Below are 21,486 nucleotides of genomic sequence, written 5' to 3'. Positions count from 1 at the left end.
TTCTTTTCTTCTAGTGGCCTCAGAAAGAAAAGCTAAAGCTGAGCTGAATGATTGAAAAAAACAAGGAAACATGTTCCTTACTTTTCTAACCAGTAAGCAGAAAGAATGCAAAGCCAAACTGCAATACGTATGCCAGCTTTCAAAATTCTGAAACAAAATGGCTGGCACTAATTGGTGCTTGGATCACTCACTTTGATGTAATTTCCTGATAGGTGAAGCTATGTGCTATGATTTAATAGCCATTAATATGATGAAGAGGACTGATATATGACAAAGCCAGCTGGCTGCTTTTCAAATTCTGCAGCTGAAGGTGATCTACGGTCATGCTAGGCATTCCAGCTCCTCTCTTGAATATTTTCTACTCCCTGAAGTACATAAACTTTAGAATCATAGAATCATAGAATCATAGGGGTTGGAAGGGACCTCGAAAGATCATCTAGTCCAACCCCCCTGCCAGAGCAGGGTCACCTAGAGTACATAAAAAAAAAACAGCAAAGACAGGTACTTAGAAATAACAGATTCCACATAATGTACAGTTACACAATTGTATTCCAAGCTCTTCCAAATTGCACAAAAAAAAAGCAAAGCTGATTGACTACAAGATATCTTGTACACAGGTTGTATCAAAGATCCATGGAATTATGTATGCCGGAAGGGCCTCCAGAGATCAACTAGCCCAAAGTCCTGCCCAGAACAGTCCTATCACATGTTGCTCAGGGTTGAGCCTCACAGAATTATTAAAATATTCAAGGATGGAGATATCTAATTTTCCACACACAAGTATCCCCGAGTCCTTCACAGAGTTGCTGTCAATCCATTCATCCCCCATTCCTGTACTGATATTGGGGATTTCCTCAACCCATGTGCAGGACCTTGCACCTAGACTTGATGAACTTCATAAAGTTCACATGGGCCTGCTCTTCAAGCATGTTGAGGTCCCTCTGGATGGCATCTCTTCCCTCGACTGCATCACTCATGCATAGTGTTATCTGCAGACTTGCTGAGGCCTTATTCAATCCCACTTTATACATCATGGATTAAGTTATTAAACAGTATTGGTCCTACTATAGACCATTAAGGGATACCACTTATTACTGGTTTCAACTTGGACATTGACCCATTAATTATAACTCTTAGGACATGGCTTTCCAGCTAATTCTTCTTCCATCTAACAGTCCATCCACCAAACCCCTCTCTCTCCAATTTAGTGGCAAGAATGTTGGGGAGTACCATATAAAAGGCCTTACAGAAGTCCAGGTAAATGATGTCAGCAGCTATTCCCTTGTCCACTGATGCAGTCACTCTATCACAAAAGTCCACTAGATTACTTAGTGAATTACTTAAATTCACAATTTGCCTTTGGTGATGCCATGCTGGCTGTCTCTCTAACCTCCCAGTCTGCCATATGCTTTGACATATCTTCTAAGAGGATCTGTTCCATGATCTTACCAGGCATGGAAGTGGGGCTGACTGGTCAGTAGCTCCCAGGGTCCTCTTTTTTACCCTTTTTACAAATGGGTGTGATGTTTCCCTTCTTCCAGTCAACGGGGACTTTGCCTGACTGCCGTGACTTTTCAAGTATGATTGAGAGTGGCTTGGCAACCATATCTGCCAGTTTCCTTAGGACCTTGGTCTGCACCTCATCATTCCTTAGGACCGTGGTCTGCACCTCATCAGGTCCCATGGACTTATGTATGTTCAGGTTCTTCAGGTGATCTTGAATCTGATCTTCTCCTACAACAGGAGGGATTTCATTCCCTCGGTCACTGCTTGAGATTCAAGGGTTTGAGACATGTAGAAAGAATCTGCTGGATTACTTGCATTGAGCTATCCTGATCTTCAGGGTCAGGGTGAGAGGGTGACTGAAATTACCTCTGATTAGCAAGGTCTCCAATCTTGAGGCTTCCTTCTAAAGAAGGCTTAATTTCTATCCTCACTAGATCAGATGGTCTGTAGCAGACACCTACCACACTCATAATAAATAATTATATATTAATTTATCACAGATGAATCATTACATAAATATAGCATATATAATTCAATAAATATATAATGAATAAATAGTTGTGCCTGCCTTTTACATATTCATTTAAAAATGAGAATTTGTATTGTCCTAATTGGCCCTTCTTACTGGTGAGAATACTATAGAAGATATTTGAACCAAAAAAATGCAATACTGAAAAAGAGCATATTGGGTTATTCTCATTGTGGAGGGGCATCCATGGCTGTTACTCTGCCAGTCAGAGATACCATGGTTTAAAGATTCCTTTGTTACACTGGGCTTTTATCCCAGTATCCCTTTTATCCTAAGTATCATCCTAAAACAGGTGATGGGACCATCTTAGACTTTAACAAACTCCACGTGGAGTTCAGAGTGCCAGTCCAGCATATAAGGTTTTACCAAATTGTGTGAGAAATTGTTAAGCCAACCCATTCAGCATTAAAGTACTAGTATAGTAAGAGTGCCTCTCTGCCTGAAGCACACGGACATATAATGGAGCTCAGTCTCAAAGTTGATGAGGTGAAAGCTCATCATGATGCATGACTTGCATTTATGTTCTGTTCTTGTTACACCAGCTAATAACATTACTTGCTGCCAGGCTGTCTGCTATAGTGCTTTAATTAAGACCTCCTTCAGAATGCAGGGGTCATGCAAAATTAATGAAAACAGCAGGCCAAATTCAGAGATGATGTACATTAGAGTAATTTACACTTCAATTAAGCAGTGCAATTTGCATAATAAGAGGCTTCAATAAAGAGCTTGTAGCAGGGATAGTAACCTAGATTTTACCTTATGTTTGTTTACACTTTTCTGGTCTAACCCCACCCTTTCATACAGTGAATTATTAAAACAGCAATTTCTACTATCATCTTCCTCTAGTAAGTCAACAAACAATAGGTTCTAGAAACAATGTTTTTCTACAGGTACCTAATAGAAATAGCAATATTTTTTGGTTTATTTGTTTTGGCAATATCATACTAGAGAGGGACCCCAAAGTCCTTAATAATTGCACTTAGAACAAAAGAACCAGAACTGTGAGGACATAAAACTACAGTAAATAAGGCTCCACTGGAAATAGCACAGAACTACTTCTCATGACATGGCACATGCCTCCAGAAGTCCTTCTGCCTTTCTAAGTTATCTTACCTATCTGTAGGACATACCTGCTGGAGGGGTGATCAGATTGTCATTACTGTGTTACAGCTTTTACTGAATTATATCATCCAAAGGTTTATATGAAGATACAGTAGTTGATGGTCTAAGCCCAGATATTATTTACAAGCTGAGTATTTTATGTCATATTTATGATCATTCATGTAGAACTTCATGAAGGTCAGAAGAAGATTGCATAGTTAGACCTGCTTTTAGACACCTATTTAGCACATATCTCTTTATCTTGTTTCCACCCACTTGTCAGTATACAGATATGATTTATTCCACATGCATTTCTCTTTCATTCTGCCTATCATGTTGTGTTATATCAAGAGGAACTGACATAATTTCCTGTATCAGACATGGCTTTGAAGAGCCCTGAGAATTTCAGAGCAGAATAAAGTGTGTATTGTACAACAGTCCAGCCAAGATCTCCCAGAAAGGACTAGGACCTCTACAGCAGCCGTGGGTCAATGGCACTGCTCTTTGGGGTTGTCACTGACCCTTATCCTTAAGCTTTGTTTCCAAACTCCAGGAGCTATTGTCCTGCAGACTAGCAATATCCATTACAGAATCCAACACTGAACACAAGAGATTGATTCATTGTCTCAGTTCACCACGAGAAATCTTTAATAATGCATTGAGCACTGTTGCTCTTCCACCGCCAGTCAACATCTGATAACTTTAGAGAAAAAAACAGGAAAGTTACTGTAAAGTAACTATGTCAGTAAACTGTCAAAATGCCATGTAACTTTTGAATTCACTAATTTAGTATTTTGAAAATGGGACTTAGGAAACTTTGTAAAAGCAACACAAATCTTTTTCAGTACAGAATCAAAAAAATCCTTCATATTTCATAGAGCAAATGTTAGAGCATAAGTGTAAGGGAGAATTTCACAGATAAAAAGACAATTCCATTCTCTCCATATAACAAATAAATGAAAGCAATTATAGGAAAGAGATTGAAATGGTAAAAAAACACTACCAAAAAGATGATTTGTCCTTTATCTGTCTTAGGATCACTGCCATGGCATGGCTGCCTTCACTAAGGATAAGAGATGAGAACAAGATTTTTGAAAAACAAGCTCTCATCTATTATTCTCAAAACCTACTCTTTCTATTTTCAGTTCTCTTCCTGAAGGCTTTTTTATTATAACTATTTTGAAATCTGCTTTTTGCCCTAAGGGGAATCTCAAGGAAATGATCTGCATTTTAAAGAGAAAAGTTGTTTGTCTTGTCCCGTAATCCTGACAATATACTATCTCTATTTCTTGCCATAAGGAATTTTTGGTGTGTCTTTTCCTTTATCTCTGCTCAGTGGTCTTGCACAGCATCTTCTTAAAAGGGGCAGACTTTCACTGTGAAAGTATTACACCTATAGTGAAAAATGCAGCAAGTAAAACCATGCTCAGGAATAAAAGTGTAGAAGGAGTTATTCACTTCATATGAATGAAGCTGGCTAGAATCACTGCTTGTCCTCAACATGCTTTTGTAGGGTAAGTAATTTTGGAAAGTATCTAGCAATAGCATGTTTAAATTCCAAAAAAATTTCATCTAATCCTTCTCTCCCCTGATAAATAGCAGGAACTACTGCAGGTAAAGACAGACTAATTGATGTATCTGAGAGGATTCATATTGCCTCTGCCTTTATAACATCGTCTGAGAACACAGACATCCTCACTTACTGATCAGCATGACAATATACTGCCTTTTCTCTCCTTCACCTACTGAAGCAGCTAAGAAATAAGACCATGATAAAATATATTTTCTGCAGCATCTCTGCTCTCCCCACATGTTGAACAGCACCCATGAAAAAGCTTGTTTTTCCTGGGAGTGACTGGGGAAAATTAGAAAGGGAATTACAATGTAATCTATAGCATTGTACTCCTGCTATATTACATATTTTACCTTAAAAAAGCTTTCTTTCACTGTTAAGTTTTTTTTTTCCTCCTGTATCTTTTTTTACCTTGCTGAGGTTACATGACCTATAATTAAGGGAACCTGTGGTTCTCAAAATCTGGGTGACACATGGCACTTTTAGTTTGTATTGCTGATGCTTTCTCTAATTCTGCATGTGGGAACATAATTTTCCCTAATGGTAACTAATAAAAATTTGGGTACAATTATATAAAATTCCAGTACTCTATATGAAAATTTAACATTACAAACATATTGAGTCATTGAAGCATTAAAAAAAGAGTAAGATAAGGCTAACATTCCTCTTCCCATTCAATATTAACTGTAAAAACAAAGTATAAGGTATAAAATAACCACTTTACTAAAATTAAGTTCAAAGATGGAAGCTTTTGGTCTCTCAGACTGGTGCAACATTTTTGTACTGATATTATACAATTTCGTGAGGTGAAACGAAGGGTTTAGGTGTGTTTGGGTGGATTTGTTTGTTTTTTTTTTTTTCTTTGTTTGGTTGGTTGTTTCTTTATGTAAGCCCCCATCATCCCAAATCTCAGACACAAAACCATACAAATCCCAAACCTTTGTTTTAATGAGGAATTTAAAGGATTTTGTGGCTTGGTTTGTTTTGTTTGTTTCTTTGTTTTACTTTTTTTATTCACCTTCTGCAATTATTAGTGGAGATTTTAAAGACTGAAGCCAAATCACTGGGAATTTTATAGTCTTCCATACCAGAAAGCTTTACAAAATGCCCAAAACCCTAAAAACGGCCAGCCAAAGCTTTGAAGGACTATTTCTTCAATGCTTCCTCAGGTAGCATGGATTTTTTTAAATTACTATTTAAGTGAAGGAATATAATTTTTTTAAAATCAGACTTAGCATTTCAACAAGAAAATACCATCTAAGGAATATAAGCTTTGCTAATCTTAGGACAGAGTATCGCAACTGAAGTTTCGAACTCTTCCACCTGAAAATCTGAGCATATGCCAGCATTTAGACAGGCTATAGAAAGAGGCTACAAAGTGTAACAGTTCTGGTTACCTTACTAAAAAATCCCATTAAATAAGGACGTTAATTACTTAACTTCTCCAACAGTGTAGTGGATTGTTGACCTCTACAAGGATTTACTGTCCTTGTACCATAGCCAGCAGTAAAATGTGACAAGTTGGTTACCAAAACAATAACATTCAAATGGAAAAGGTAACACTTTCATTTCCTTGGGAGTAGGGCTGTCTGTGATAAGCTAAAAAGTCAAGTAGTAGGATTTTAAAACGGGACCAAAGAATTTAACTGTGAAAGTTCAGTGAAAATTTTCCATAGGAGCTAAACACCTGCATCACTTCAGCAGTACAAGAGTTTTCTCACATTTTTAATTATACACAAAACATGATGGAAGAAAGGGAAATCCAAGGTAAAAAAATACACTAGCCAGTAAATTACAGATTATTAGACTAAAATCCCTTTCCTCTTTCCTAAACAAAATTTGACATAGAACTAAAATAAAACATCACATTCCATTTTAAAATGAGAGTCTTCACAGGAATCTTTTTTTCAAGCATGGAATGCAGGATTTTTTTTCCTTCAGACAGCTGCTCTCTATCATACTATGTCCTAGATCTGCGTTTGTGCTACTTGCACTCCTCAAACCTTGCTGATCTCTTCTTGTTGGGAAGTTAAAGGAAAGTTCCATGAAAGCCACTATCAAATTAAGCCTTTTTTTCCCCCAATAAAAAGTGCTTGTACTTTATTTGAAAATTTTGACCAGGAAATCATTCAGTCAGATGAATTCACTTGAAGGGAACTTATTTCACTGCTAGTGTCTCAATAGGAGATTGCCTCCAGCATTAATACTGAGGTATTTCAGACAGACAAGAAGATAAAATTATTACCATTAATATTGAAATCTTTAACTCACTCTTCTCACTATACCAAATAAAAATTTTCAAAATTTAAAATATAATAGAACAATATGTTTCATAACCTAGGACTATATTCTTATTAAAATTAAATGTATATTTATTCCTGTCACTTCTTCTGTCATTTGACTCTCATACTGCACAATGAAATTAAATCACAGAACTGACTCCAAATGCTCAATATACACAACTCCTAATGAAGCAGTTGACAGAACAGACATTCAGCAAGCAATGAAATCAGGAAAAGAGTGAGCCAGTATTTAAATAACAAAATAAATAAATAAACTGCCAACACTCCTATCCTTTCATTATAATTCTTGCAATCATGAACAAAATGCAGTTAATTTGCTGATGTTTCACCTAACTGGTACCCAGAAATTACTTGGAGAATTTTTATCTAGAAAAGAGAGCTGTAATTCACTGGAAAAACTAGCTTAATTAAGGAAAAAGCAAGCCACAATCTGTTAATACATAGTTCTTCTAAGATACAGCTAATAATGCTTTTGCTAAGTTATGAGCTGCTGAGAAAAATACAGTTATCACAGTGCTAACTTGGGTGCACAGCCTACAATTTTTGACTATGTTAGACATTATTAGTGAAAGAAGACATTGCAAATGAAATTACATTTATTGTCAAATACAATAATTCAAGAGCAGTTTTAGACCTTTCCCAGCCAACACTTAAGTAGGTAGAATTCCTAATAACTTCAATTACCAGTTCTAGCTAAAGTCTCAGTCATTTTTCTCTCTTCTCTCTTTAGAAAACCACATTTCACACAGTGATGGATGAAAATTAACAAGTCCTTTTCCTTCTGAGAAAAGTTTCCTTTTGCTTGTAATGTGTATTTCGATTGTAAGTATGAGTTTATTCTTTTAGTCAAAGATTTTGAAAAGGCTACAGTGTCACAAAGGGATGCTTTCAAATGAAAAGTCAGTGGCTAACTAGCAAACTGAACTGAAGAACAACTGCAGAAGTCAGAAGTCAGTCCTGCATTCAGTGGGGCAGCTTCTTGATTAGTGTAAATCCAAACAACTCTTACCACAAAGGTGCCACAACACTTGACCCAGGCTGAAAAACTCATGCTGGTTTTGTCAAAGGATGCATAGAATAGGTTTATATTTTTAATGTATCCTTAGTAAAGACTTAACTGCAGCAATCTTCAAAGCATCCTTAAAAACAAATGTTGAGATATGTAAAATAAAATACAAAGCAGTACACGACAATAAAAATAGGTGACCTTTGTATTCTTCTCTTCCCTTCTCATAACTCACAAGTTATGCAGGTGTGATTCACACACAATAGGTCAAGAAAGTTCACATTTTTCAGCAATGTGGATATCCATAAAAATTCTTTTAATGGAAGTACATTTTAAGGACATGAAAATTCTTCCAGAAATATCTTACCTCTTCCAGAGCAAGGCAAATTAGAATTTCCTTGGCATTTCTTAGCACTTTCCTCAACTGACAATGGACAAGAACGTGGATGTTCACACTTCTTCCCAGTCCACCCTTCTTTACAGTCACACCTTCCACAATTACACTGTCCATGACCTTTACAATGAAAACAATTAAAGATTAGAGTCTAGACTGATGATAGGTATTAAAACATCATGATTAGATGAACTTTAAAGTTGTTGTTTCATTAAATAATCAATTCACTATATCTACCTATTTTCCTGAAAATTATACTAGTCTAACATTCCATTTGAGCTGTACTTCTTTTTAGTTCTTTTTCTTCAGAAATGTTTTCCACTTGGCACATGCTCCTTATGTAAAAGGGTGGAATAGAATTTAAAAACACATGTTTCACCACTCTGGAAAAAGTGAGGCCATTATAATCATAATAGCAATACCACCTTTTATCTACTTGCAATCAACATGATCCACCAGGAATGTCACACCAGTTTCAAGTTTCAAAACAGTGCCTTCTACTAAATAGTGATGTGCAAATAATAAAATACTGGACATTATCTAGTCTCATTTCAATAGGGCAGTTGGATGTAGTTTAGTATCTCATTACCTAACTTGACTCTTTCTAACCAGATCTGAACATAGTAACATAAACAAAAATTAAAATACAACAGACAAGAAGTTAGGGTGAATTCCTCCTGATAAAAGAGAAAACAGATTGTTTTGATATGAATGCTAAGATAGCCAGACCAAGAAAAAACAACCTAATTTCCCATCTTCTTTCATCATGAGCCTAAAGCTTTTTGCCTAAAGCAATGGGATCCTGGAAATGCAAAACGTTCCTTGTGCTGGATGAGGATAGCTTGAGCATCAGTAAAAGTGTTTCTTGCCACAAAAACAAATATTTCTTTTCATGAACTCTGGCTGTAGGTTGGCTATTCTGTCACAATTTTCACATAGTCAGCATTCACTGGACACAGAAAGCATTGCTCTGATGTCCACTTCTGTATACAGATTCTTCTTGAAAATCGTAGCAACAGAGATGATATATCTCTTTCTAATTGTAATTGCATGTTAAGGCTGACTTATATTATATTTCTAAAATGTGAACTGGTAAATGCATAAGGAGAAAATGTGAGAAAATGAGTTATCACAATAGTTCCCAGAATACAAGTCGCTCATTTCACAAGCATTTTTCTTTAGTTATTTCTTTTCTTTGAAAAACCCTAAATGGGTCCTCTTGTTTAGAGAGTCTAAGTAGACTAGATATTAGGAAGAAATTATTTACTGTGAGTGTGGTGAGGCACTGGAACAGGTCACCCAGAAAAGTTGTGGATGTCCCCTCCCTGGGAGTGTTCAAGGCCAGGCTGGATGGGGCTTTGAGCAACCCGAGATAGTGGAGGTATCCCTGCCCACAGCAGGAGAGTTGGAACTAGGTAATCTTTAAGATTCCTTCCAGCCTAAACTGTTCTGTGATTCTGCCTCTTGCTTTCATGTGCACCGACTGACAGATTGAGCATTGGACATGCTCCCTGATCCAGATAGATACTTAGAAGAGGATGATCTTTCATACATATATTTGCTTTCCTAGAGCCACAGCAAATGAGCTAATGAGATGTGTGAATGTAGGAATTTCCTTATGGAAACCTTTTTTCTTTCTGTGTCAAAACATGAAAACTATTCTGTCTTTAAAGGAAGAGAATCACTTTAGTGTTGCAAACACTTCTGGAAGGAAACGATTCAGTAACACGCTGCACAGCACTTCAGGTGTTAAAAGAAAGCACCCGATTGCCAGCTAGGAACTGCAAACTGACAGTCACCCCAAGCCATGTGAAGCAAGGGTGTTGTGTGATGTTAAATCCTCACAGCAGGGCTGTCAATTCCTGTCGTTTGTAGTTTATGAAATAAAGATTCTTTCAGTTGCGTGAAAACTCCTTACATCTAAACACGTCTTCCTACCCTTTCAAACTGTAACTCAGGACAATGGGGGTTCCTGTCTCTACATATTAGGTTGGCAGGAAAAAAACAGGAAAAAGTTTGCATGAACTCCTTTTGATGTAGGTTTTAAGAAAGCTGGATTATTTTCCCTAATCTGACTAATCCTTCTTGGACTCGTCCTAAATCAATTTACAAATAATTGTAAGAAAAATGAGGATATACTTTGCAGACATACTTAACGCATGCACACATCGTGCTCCAAGTAAATTTCTTTCCAATAAACAATTACAATTTTGCTAGTAAATCTTTGATTTAATTTCAGATTCTGTCTACCACAATTAAACAAAATTAACACACATGCATTTTTTCCTTTTCTGAAAGAGAACTAAACAGCAGGACTATAAGATATGCACACTGCTTCATGTGAAAAATGATTTTTTTTGCACAATCTATTTGAGGAATGCATACTTGGATGGTTCTCTAAGGCTAAACTGAGTTTTTCTAAAACACAGTAGAAAAAGGCATAAAAATAAGAAGCAGTACTAACTTCGTTTTCTGATTAGGCAGAAAAACTGAGCTGTACTTCAACAAGTGTTTTAGTCACATCAAGAAAGACAAGTACTTCCTTTTGTATCTCTCATAAGATTTGCCCATTTACAGTTGTATCTGTATAATAAAGAACATTGTACTCATCCTTAGTCCAATGTCTAATGGCTATATCTTGCCCCCAACTCTTTTGTAACTGTCAATACTTTTTTACATGCTGCTTTCTTACAACCATTACCAGGCCAGGCAGCAGCAGCAACAAGGGCAATAATGTCCAGGAAAGAGGGAGTTCAAGCTCTCTGTCACTGATGCAATATTAGCTATAGATGCCACAGATTTACTTTAATCTAATTAAACTCGTGTTCATCCTTAACTACAGAACAGATTTACCATTTTGCTTTATATCTTTGTATTCTCTAGCTGATGCTGACGTTTTGATAAGTCCCCCAGTGCTAAACAGATACTCAGCAACACAATAACACATTCAACAGCTGACAGCATCCCAAAGCCAGTCCTCCTGCTGCTCTCATGACTGCAGTTCTACATCATTTCATCTCATTAAATAAACCTATATAACATTTGTAGGTGACTGAAATAGTAACAAGCAAATAAATTCACTGAAGGTTTTTTAGAAATGTTTCTTTTTCAATCACTTTATTAACCAGTGATTCATCAATATTCATTAAAAAAATAGAACAAGAACAGTCGAAAAACCTTTCATCTTTATAAGAAGCAAAGAAGAGGCTAGGAATTTTATGCATCATGTTTGTTTCAGCCTTATCTCCTTATTACAGGCAACTCCTAAGATATTTCTATGAGGGATGTCTCATTCTAGTAATAGGAAGAGAATATACCACATTATTGTTTTCCTTGGTGTGACTGTATTCTTCCTATTATTAATTAGGCCAGATCAGATTTCTACAGGACACATTAGAGGTGATAATCTGTAATCTGCCAATTTGCTTTGAAACTACCTTCATTAGGTTTTGCAGAGTTCCTATGTGTGCAATTTGCATGCTTTGTATTGATCAAAGTTCTTCTCCACTGCCCAGTATTAGCATCTTTATCAGTAACTACACAAAATTGTATGCAAAGTCTCACTCAGAATTTCAGTTTTTGTGAGTCGATACATGAAGCACCAATCTAATTACACTGCAAACGTTTGATAACTGGATGGATGTTAATTAATTTGAATATAATGCTCCAAAGTACAAGGAGAAGAAAAAGAGAAGGTGAAAATCTTTAAGATGTACAGCCAGAGATGTGCAGTTGAACCACACATTCATGTTTTCCACATTTTGATTCTCTACTTGTTCTCAGGTCAATTCGTATTCTCAGGGTACTGTTTTTCATTTATTCATTTTTCCTTAAATTTCTCTCTCTCTCACTTGTCCTCTTCCTGCCGTATAAAATGAAATAAATTTCATTTAACAATTTTCAAATTTAAATTTCCCCAGAGAAGGATATATAATTATATATATGCGCGCGCACACACACACACACACACATGTATATACATACATACACACACACAAATAGATACAAGGAAGAGCAAGACCATCCAGTTGGATGATTTAGTTACAAAACCACACAGAAGTTCCTTTTACATATATTCCTTACCTGAACAGAAGTCATCAGAGTATCTATCATACACTGCCTTGCAGTTTCTTTCATCACATTCACAAGTATCTCCATGAATATCTCCCCAGTCACCAGTTGGATCCACATCATGGCATGTGCATTCCCCACATACACATGTGCCTAGGAAATAGTTAAAAAAAAAAAAAAGTCAGAGACAGATTAACTGAGCTATTTAGAATAATATTAGTTTGATTAAAGGAATTTACACTTGTGAATTTTCTGCTCTCACAGGAGTGCAGTTTCAAAGCTGCAAGTGTTAATCATAAGCATATGCTGATCTTCAATGATTTAAAATCTTTTATGGTTATTTAGTAGTGATACTTTATACAAACAAGTTGTCTTTCTGTTCAAGTTTCTTTTTGCTGTTGAACCTTTTTAGGAAATCAACAGAAAGATGTAGTGCAGAGAAGAGTCGTAAATCTTTGACATCAACAGTAATTTGCTCTGACACTAATGACAATAAAAATCAATGCTTTAAATGACTTGGGCTTGGGCACAGTGGATAATTAACCACTGCTAAAGCATAAACATTTAAACTAGAAGAGAATCCAAATTCTAATCCAGCTGAACATGTCTAGTAGGTCATTTTTTACCCAAGAAGAACATCAGCACAGATCTACGTGAAAATTATAGTTTTCAATTTTTCTCAAATCAATATTCAGGCCCACATTGTCATTTACAATAGGAACAGAAATGTTCCTATGTATGACAAAGATATTAACTTTACCGATATACAAAGAACACACATCCTACTTACTTAGGAAAAGTCAGAACAAAAAAAAAAAAAAACACTTCCCTTATTCAGACATCCAAATATGCTTCAGGGACATACACTCACTACTCATTCTGAGATGCCAACAGGCACAAAGAAACAGCCTAGCCTTGCAGATGCATGCAGTTAGTTTCCTAAAGAGTAGCGTCACCTTCTGCTACTCCACCAAAGCCTTCCTCTTCCTATTCAGATCACTCTGAACAAGATAATGTGTTTGAGACCAGGAGCAGCTGACTAGAGATTACATGTAGATACAGCCACATTGTTTAAAAAGGGGAGGTCTACACAGTCATGCATGTATGACGGTTACACGAAGAAGGAAGAGCTGCTGCCCTGCTTATCGCAAAAGTTGCCCAGACAGCCCTCAAGAAATTTGCACCTGATTTTTAACACTTTTTCAATTCAGTGGTTTGAATTGAAGGAGCAAGAAAGAACCCAAGAACACCCAAAACCAAACCAAATCAAACTCAGACAGAGAAAGTCTATGGAGAACGATTAATCCGTCCATAAACTACTTCATAGTGAATTTGGATCATCTGTCCTGGATATTGGAATTCAAAACACCGTCTCACCAAAGGTTAAACAAATCTAAAGGCTCCTATGTGTTTGACCAGACAGTTGGTGGAAAGATAAAGACAATTTATGCATCTTAGTACTGAAGGAGGCTGGACAGCAAGGTTAGTCTTGATATTTAATTTTCAGAAGGCTCAAGATTGACAAGACAAACTGCACCTATATCATAAGATGCATAAACACAGAAAACTGGGCAAATAGGAGTTAAGAGTATAAATATTGTGTTGGAAGGCAACTTCATGTAGTAAAAAGCATGCATATTTTTTATGGGGATAGAATCACAAATACATGAAAAGATAAAAATACAGAATTATCCCATGAATGTACTTTACCAAACCATAGGAGTTTGTAGTTATTCAGAATACCAGCTATACTATTTACCTTCATTTCACTCAGTTACAATGTGAATTTAAAGAGATTTCTAACTTGAACAAAAAATTGTTTTGACAAGAAATTATTTGACAAGAAATAATTTTCTAGGTCTAAACAAATAATCTGATCTTAAGCCACTTCCAAATAATTTCCAGAACTACAGAAAATTTTTTACTGCTAAAGTCCGAAGATGAAATAATCCTACATGATGACTGTATTTGAGCCAATCTTTCAATTTCCTGATAATTAAGAGAGTTTCCTCAGGATAATTAGATGTCCACACTATAGCAGGTTTTGTCAGTAGAGATGTTTTGAGAGGTATCTATGTGACTTGCACTTATGTTCTATACTTATGTCCTTACTGTAATTATTCCAGACTATTGCAAAAAAAATAGTTTTTTACCTTTTCTTCAATGAATGCAAACATAGCAGCTAGTGAAAAACAACCTTGTTTTGTGCCTTTTTTTTCCAAAATAGCAAAATTAGACAGAAGTACAAGGTAAAATTGAAATTAAAATACTGTGTGAAGTTTACCTTTCCAGCTCTGTATGCATTCCACAGCATTGATACTGAACACTTTGTAGTTGTTTTTTTCAGGTTGCAGTGGAAACCAGAAGCTTTGTGTTTTCATTCTCCCTATTCAGTTGTGGTTCCTTATTCTTCTTTAAGAGTGAACTGACATATGGACCTCTTAGCCTTACAGCACCAATCCATTAAAAGTCAAAAACCTGCTAATATTTTATTTTGCAGGATAGGTTTCTTGCTAAAGCAGATGTACAAATACATTATCTTCTTCAGCCTTACCACAAAAAAAATAGAACAGAATAGAATAGAATAGAATAGAATAGAATAGAATAGAATAGACTAGAATAGAATAGAATAGAATAGAATCACAGTGGTTTGGGATGAGAACTTGGGTCAGCTCAATCCAAAAATGGGTGTGGATTTCTGTAAGTTTATACCTAAGCACAGGAATCTACCCACTCACCCGGAAGCTGTTCTCACTTATTTCAAATCTGGAGACACAACTAGAAACTGTCACCAAGCACAGTCCATGTCCTGCTGCACAAACGCATATCGTAAACTAAAAGCAAGCTACATAAATATGCGTAGAAGGAACGCAAGAACAACACACCTCTGTTGCTGCAGATTTTGCCATCTGGCGATGTGCATCTTTTCTTGATCTCCCAGGGGGTGATGTCACACTGGAATTCACATTTATCTCCATGCCAACCAGCCTCACAGTAACAGTTTCCACAGTAACACTTTCCATGGCCTTAAGCCAAAACAAATTTTATACAGTGAGAAAGAGGCAAGTTTTTAAAAGGCATTAACAATATAACAGTTTAATTTTTTCTTCTAAAAACTTCTAGTGCTAGACTCATAATAGAAATAATTTCTAGACTGTATATGCCTACGTAACATAAGACAAAGGAAGTCTGAACTATACTTTTTCTCAAGTCTACTTTAGAAGATATTTTCATTTAATGACCAAATACATTTAATCAATAAACAGCAAGAAAACAACATTAATATTTTATTATTTGTAAGCCTAATTTTTGAAACTTTATGGGTAAATTTGGAAGACAGTAAATGTATAGTTCAAATTTAAGCAGAGTTAAAATTTAAGATTCAAGAACCCACTGCATTTGGCATGTCTAATAAAGCATTGTGTGTTCTTGACTCCTCAAATAATTCCAGCAGAGGGACCTTGATTTACTACAAACTGTCTACATTGTATATGGCTTCCCTCCTTACCTGTTAAAATTTAACACAGATAAGCCATTTTATGAAAGATAGGAACTAGTAAAATGAACCTTGTAGATGGTTATTTAACAAATCACATATCTTCCAAAAGATGTGATCTGAAGCTTGATGAACTTCAATGACAAAAAGAATTTAAATTAAGTAGCTGCAACTCTTACTGGTCTTAAAGCCATAAATTTATTCTTTGCTAGAAGGATCAAGCCAGGATCTTGACTTTTTTTCCCTATAGGTATGTTAAGCTTAGTAGACCTTCTTGTCTCTATCACAGTGTGGTTAGCTTATATTCTTAAGTATGAAGAGTGCAATATTGGATCTGTGGAGGTTTTTTTTTTCTGTTTTTACAATTAAACATGGAATTTTCATTGCAATTGTTTAGTTACCTTTCAAAAAATAACAGAAGATGAAAATATCATCTTACTTAGAAATCTAAACTGCGAAGACAGTCTAAAATAATGCTTATTGCCAAAAGGTTGTTCTTGAACAGTGGACAAGAAATAAGGGAGGAAACAGTGAAGGAGTAAATTAATTTGATCTACTGGCAGTTTTTGCAGATTAAAACATTAATTCGTCATTCACACTTGTAGAGTCCTCATATAAATATTAATTAAAAGCTACAATTTGTCACTACCTCTTGCTCTTGATTGAAGAAAAAAATCACTTCTTTAGAGTAAAAAAAGCCTTAGGAAAAAAGCCATGATAACTATTAAAAACAAGCTACAACTTGATTCCAAAGTTTGAAAAGTGATGTAGTCAACTGACCAGTAAAAGTCCAACGGGGGCTGGAAAACCTTGAAATATTTTTGTAAATATGCCCTACCTAAGAACAGATTTGCTTAAAAAATGCAGGCCCCTTGTGCAAAGATTAAAATGCATGTTATTTATATCTCAGCATGGCTTTTCCATCCCAGCTCACAGTTGCAGGCTTTAGAAATGTGTGTAAGTAGAAGCTTTTGGTTTTTCACTAGTTTGATCCTCATGAGTTGGCTTTCTTTGAAGACAATTAAAATCTTCAAGACCTGTCCATACCTTCAAGAGCAATAAAGGCGATGTGGTAAGTAAGTAGGTGCTACACAAACCATGAAAGTACAACAGGCACTAATTAGGTTCAGACAGTTTGTAGAGAGCACCCAGGGGACATTGCTAGCTAAGCAAAACTGGGTTGGAATGTTTATTACTTCATAAATAGCTTAAATGATTCCTGTGGTAGAAATCCTGTAGAAGGAAAGACAGCATAAAGGGTGTTAAAGGAGACATCAGGATGGGAGAGGGAAGCAATAACCACATAGCCATGTGTATTCTGGTTCTTCTGGAACAAAGTTATGTACCTTAGACTTTCAGTTCATGTGCTGTCTGTTTTTTCTGCATAAGGCCTGCTTCAACATATGGTTATGCACACTGTAGAGGCTTGTTAGAAAGTAAAGCAAAATCTAACACTCATAACCTATGTACATAAACTTTTCAGGTTACAACAACCTAACCAAGTCAAGCACGCCATCAGTTTACAACAGATTTCCTTTAGAAGTCTCCAAAACTTACATAAAGCATCAGGGATTTTATACTAATGAATCACACATCTTAGAGACTTGAATCTACCAACATTTTTTTGTTTTTTTATAACAGCATTCTTTGATTTCTGTATACACATAAAAATAGTGTTTTACATAGATGCATCTGGTCTGTTTTGTAATATGGCACTACTGGATGAAACAAGGTGAAATGAAACCTAAGGACAAAAACCCTAACAATATAACCCAGCAGCAACACAGATGGGGAAAAATACTTGACAAAAACAGCAGAAGGAGAATTTACTGGAATCAAATAAATGGTAAATTTATATCATATTTGGTACCATATGAAGGGTTACAAGCAAATAAATATAAATGGAACCACTGTCACATAAAAATTATTGCCCTCCACTCATTTTATTTCAGGCAATTCCTAGAAATATTGTACTCTACTCCTTGATCTGGAATTTAGAGGACCATTCTGTTTACCCTCATTTAAAATCCCTAACTACACCTATGAAAGAACAAAAAAAAAAAAAACTAGTTCTTTTTGCCTTCAAAGGCACTTAAATATATAGAACATTTTATTCTCTGTGTAAGGATAAAGACAGATGAAGTTATTTTACACAAGTACTATCTTTGTGCTCACACAGAGCAAGCATTGTTATAAGTGTATGAATAGTTTATGCACACATAGTATGCATGCCTATAGCTGGAAAATATATTTGTAGCACCAGCTCAAGTACAAGCCTCCCCAGCAACATAGGCAACAACGTTTATAATGCCATGAAATGGTGCGTATTGCACAAAATTTAATTGCCAGATTCCTATTTTATAATGAAATTAAAACACTGTTTGAATTTTGGTTGCTTCTATATCACCAAAGTTCACTCCATCTTACTCTTTTGCCTTTCCTATTAGAGATGAAATTTTTCTTCATTCATTCGTTTCCCTTTTTATCTCTGGAATTGCTTCTGAGTTCTCATCCTACAACTATTTTTGTTCTTTTAAATTTTTGCTTCCTTGGCAAAATTATTAATAATTTTCCTTTTTGTTTTGTTCTTTTTTTGTGTGTGCCCTCCATCCTGCTGCCATTTATGCCACAAAGCACTCACATTTCTTATACTCTACTGAAGACAGACACACTAAGCTATGAATTACCTTGTATAATCCTCTTTGCAGCTCTTCCAAAAAGAGGAGGATGTCACAGGATTTCTTCACTCTTTAACCTCCTGCTTAGCTGATTTTTGCATGTGAAATTCCCACTTACAATTTGCAAGCTAAATTCTTGCAAATGTAGTTACTTTTAAGTCATACATTCAGTAAAGACATTCCATAGGTCCACACTATTAAATAATTTTATAACAGCCTCTATTAATCTTCACCTTTCTTCTTGTACTCACTAAAATACGTACCTGTACAAATCTCTTCTGTCTCATCATCTATGCATTCTCTATCATCACATTCACAATATTTGCCATAGACGAGTCCATTTCCATCAGAGTTTGCACATTTACACCTGCCACAATGACATGTGCCTGTAAACATTTAAGACAACACTCAATGACTGCACTTTATGGAGAGTTTCATTAGTTCATGAGAAGACTTAAATCTAAAGATCAACAAGCCAAATAAAGACAGACACAGAAACAAACCATACTAAGAAAAGCCTAATCTTACATATAGATGGATGCAACATTCAAGTGGAGCATTTTTAATAAGGAGCAAAAGATTTTCTTCAGTAAAATTCACTCATAGAGCTGTCTGTCTGACTTTAAACAACTGAGGTATGAAGTCAGCTTTGAAAATTATATCTTCTGCCTACTGAAAGGAGAAAATTTAACTTGGTCATCTTCTCAAAAATGAAGCCTGTTTTTGTCTGGTACCACAGCCATGTTACATGAGAATAGCAGAGCATGGCTACTGAGGACCTGAAATTATGTCTAAGTTCACAAAGTTCCTTTGCACTCTGGTTTCTTTCCCACAGCTATCATCTGGGGATTAAGATTTTTAAATACAGGCTTGGAGAAAAAGTCAGGAACCAAAGGAAGGAAACATTGGTGAGGAAGACCTTATGATCAGATGTCAGGACAAAAGGACGCACGTTAGAAAGCAATTATCACAGCAATACATTAATTATACAACAGGGAAGCCGACTATAACAACATATCCACAATTTTACTGCAAGGTGCATGTTTTTCCGGTGGTATTGATGTCCACACTACAAGGTATTTCAGTCATTTGAAGAATTGTAGGAATCTCTAAAACAACAACTTTTTATTTCAGGACTTTGACACAATCTAAGCTTTTACAGTTATTTTTTTTCAATTTGTGGGTGAGGTCTCAAAAGATTAGATCTTGCAAGAATGTTAAGAGCTGTAATAAAGACACTTGTTGATTTGTCACAAATAAGATGTGTTTTACCCATGTCAGACCACTGAGTGGTTTGAGAACACGGATCTGCCTGAGATGCTCCCCTAATTTAATTAATCCAAGGGCTCCAAAATGCTTTGGAAGCATAGGGCTGTTTTTTCTCACAATGTAAGCCAAAATTGAAAACTTTCTGACATAAGGAAAAAACAGAGCCCTCAGGTAATGCAAAAGATTGAAATTGATTTGTAAATGATGTCTAGTCTGGTTACACATTTGCCTCTTGATCTTTGGAGTAGGGTTATCCCCTCACCTCAATGGCTGCCCCTCTCCACGACCCATCCTCACAAACAGAAAAGGTTTGGTTTGTTGCTCACAGGGAAGGAAAAATGACTCTTTTCCCCTCAGAGAGTCTATCTGACCTGAAGTGCAGTTGCCAGAGCAAAGCAAACAACTGCCTTCTCCTCCTCCTCCTGAATATTTTCTGAGTTGAAACATAATGCATGATAATATATAACAGCCATAAATAAACTTATTAAGGAGTTACACAGCCAAAACCCCCCAAAATTCTATAAAATCATGTCAGAAACAAATGTATTGCCATGTTGGCCATATAAGGCATTCCTTTTCCCTACCTCTATCACCTTTATTAAAATTGTAAAGGTAGGAACTTTGTGCAATATCATGTTAGCTGGGGCTCCGTGGCCAATGGGGTTGCACAAAGTGTATCAGCAGTCATGGTGTCACTATGACAGCAAGTACAGATTTTTTACAAATGGAACTTAATTCACAAGACACATAATCCTCACATTGCATCTATATATGTTTCAGAAAACATGGTTATGGACACAAAATAAGTCCTCCAAAATAGAAGTTTCATACTGATACTACACAACTGGTTTGCAGAAACTGTTTAGTATTTCACCATTGCAAATACAGAGTAAGTTTTGCTAAACATCAGATTAATTCAAACAAACAGAAGAACTTGGCTCCGGGACATACAAGGCCAGTCTAAAAAAGCAAACTTTAATTTTTTTTTCTGTAGCTAATATATAGTAAAATAAAAATAATATGACTGATAGTACAGCATAAGTAACTTACAGAACTAAAATCATTTGCTGCAATTACTTGGAAAATAAATACAAATAAAAGTTTTCAGAAAACTGTCTTATTTACAAATAATTACCAATTAGGGAAAAAGGTAAAATGGTAAATTGATTCATAAATTGGGCATATAAAGAGACCAAATACTCTGTGTGGTGAGAGCATTAATTCTCTCCCCTTGACTAGAAGTGGAAATTGCCTATATAGAGAATCTCAGTTTAGGTAGGATGTCCTAGTTACTCTGACAAATGATTACGAATAGTTATGTGAGAAAAGTTAATTTTAGGTGGATCTTGATTGGTTCATGAAAAGAATTACAATAAATGGTTAGCTGTGTGACAGCAGAGGACTATTTTTGCAACAACTTGTGTCATCCCTTCCCACCTATTGCTGGCAATTAAAAACCAGAGCTCAGACCGCAAAGGAAATATTGGCAGTAGATAAAAAGGTAATTTGATCAAGACAAACCATATATGGCTACAGTCCATGAAAGTTACCCTCAACTGC

General features: G+C 35.8%; 1 protein-coding gene across 1 annotated transcript in view; it reads right to left on the bottom strand.

Annotated features, from left to right (window-relative positions):
- Positions 1-1,503: 1,503 nt before the first annotated feature.
- Positions 1,504-21,486, bottom strand: part of ITGBL1 (integrin, beta-like 1 (with EGF-like repeat domains)) — a gene marked incomplete at both ends in the record, with an annotated part of 79,273 nt that continues 59,290 nt past the window's right edge. Inside the window, 5 exons of the mRNA XM_008947655.1 lie at positions 1,504-1,734; positions 8,386-8,532; positions 12,496-12,636; positions 15,369-15,509; positions 18,921-19,043. Coding sequence (XP_008945903.1) covers positions 1,504-1,734; positions 8,386-8,532; positions 12,496-12,636; positions 15,369-15,509; positions 18,921-19,043 — 783 coding nt within the window. The remainder of the gene's footprint in view (positions 1,735-8,385; positions 8,533-12,495; positions 12,637-15,368; positions 15,510-18,920; positions 19,044-21,486) is intronic.

This window comes from Merops nubicus, unplaced genomic scaffold (assembly GCF_000691845.1).
Source record: "Merops nubicus isolate BGI_N331 unplaced genomic scaffold, ASM69184v1 scaffold9949, whole genome shotgun sequence".
Lineage (NCBI taxonomy): Eukaryota > Metazoa > Chordata > Aves > Coraciiformes > Meropidae > Merops > Merops nubicus.
This window is presented reverse-complemented; position numbering and strand designations above follow the sequence as displayed.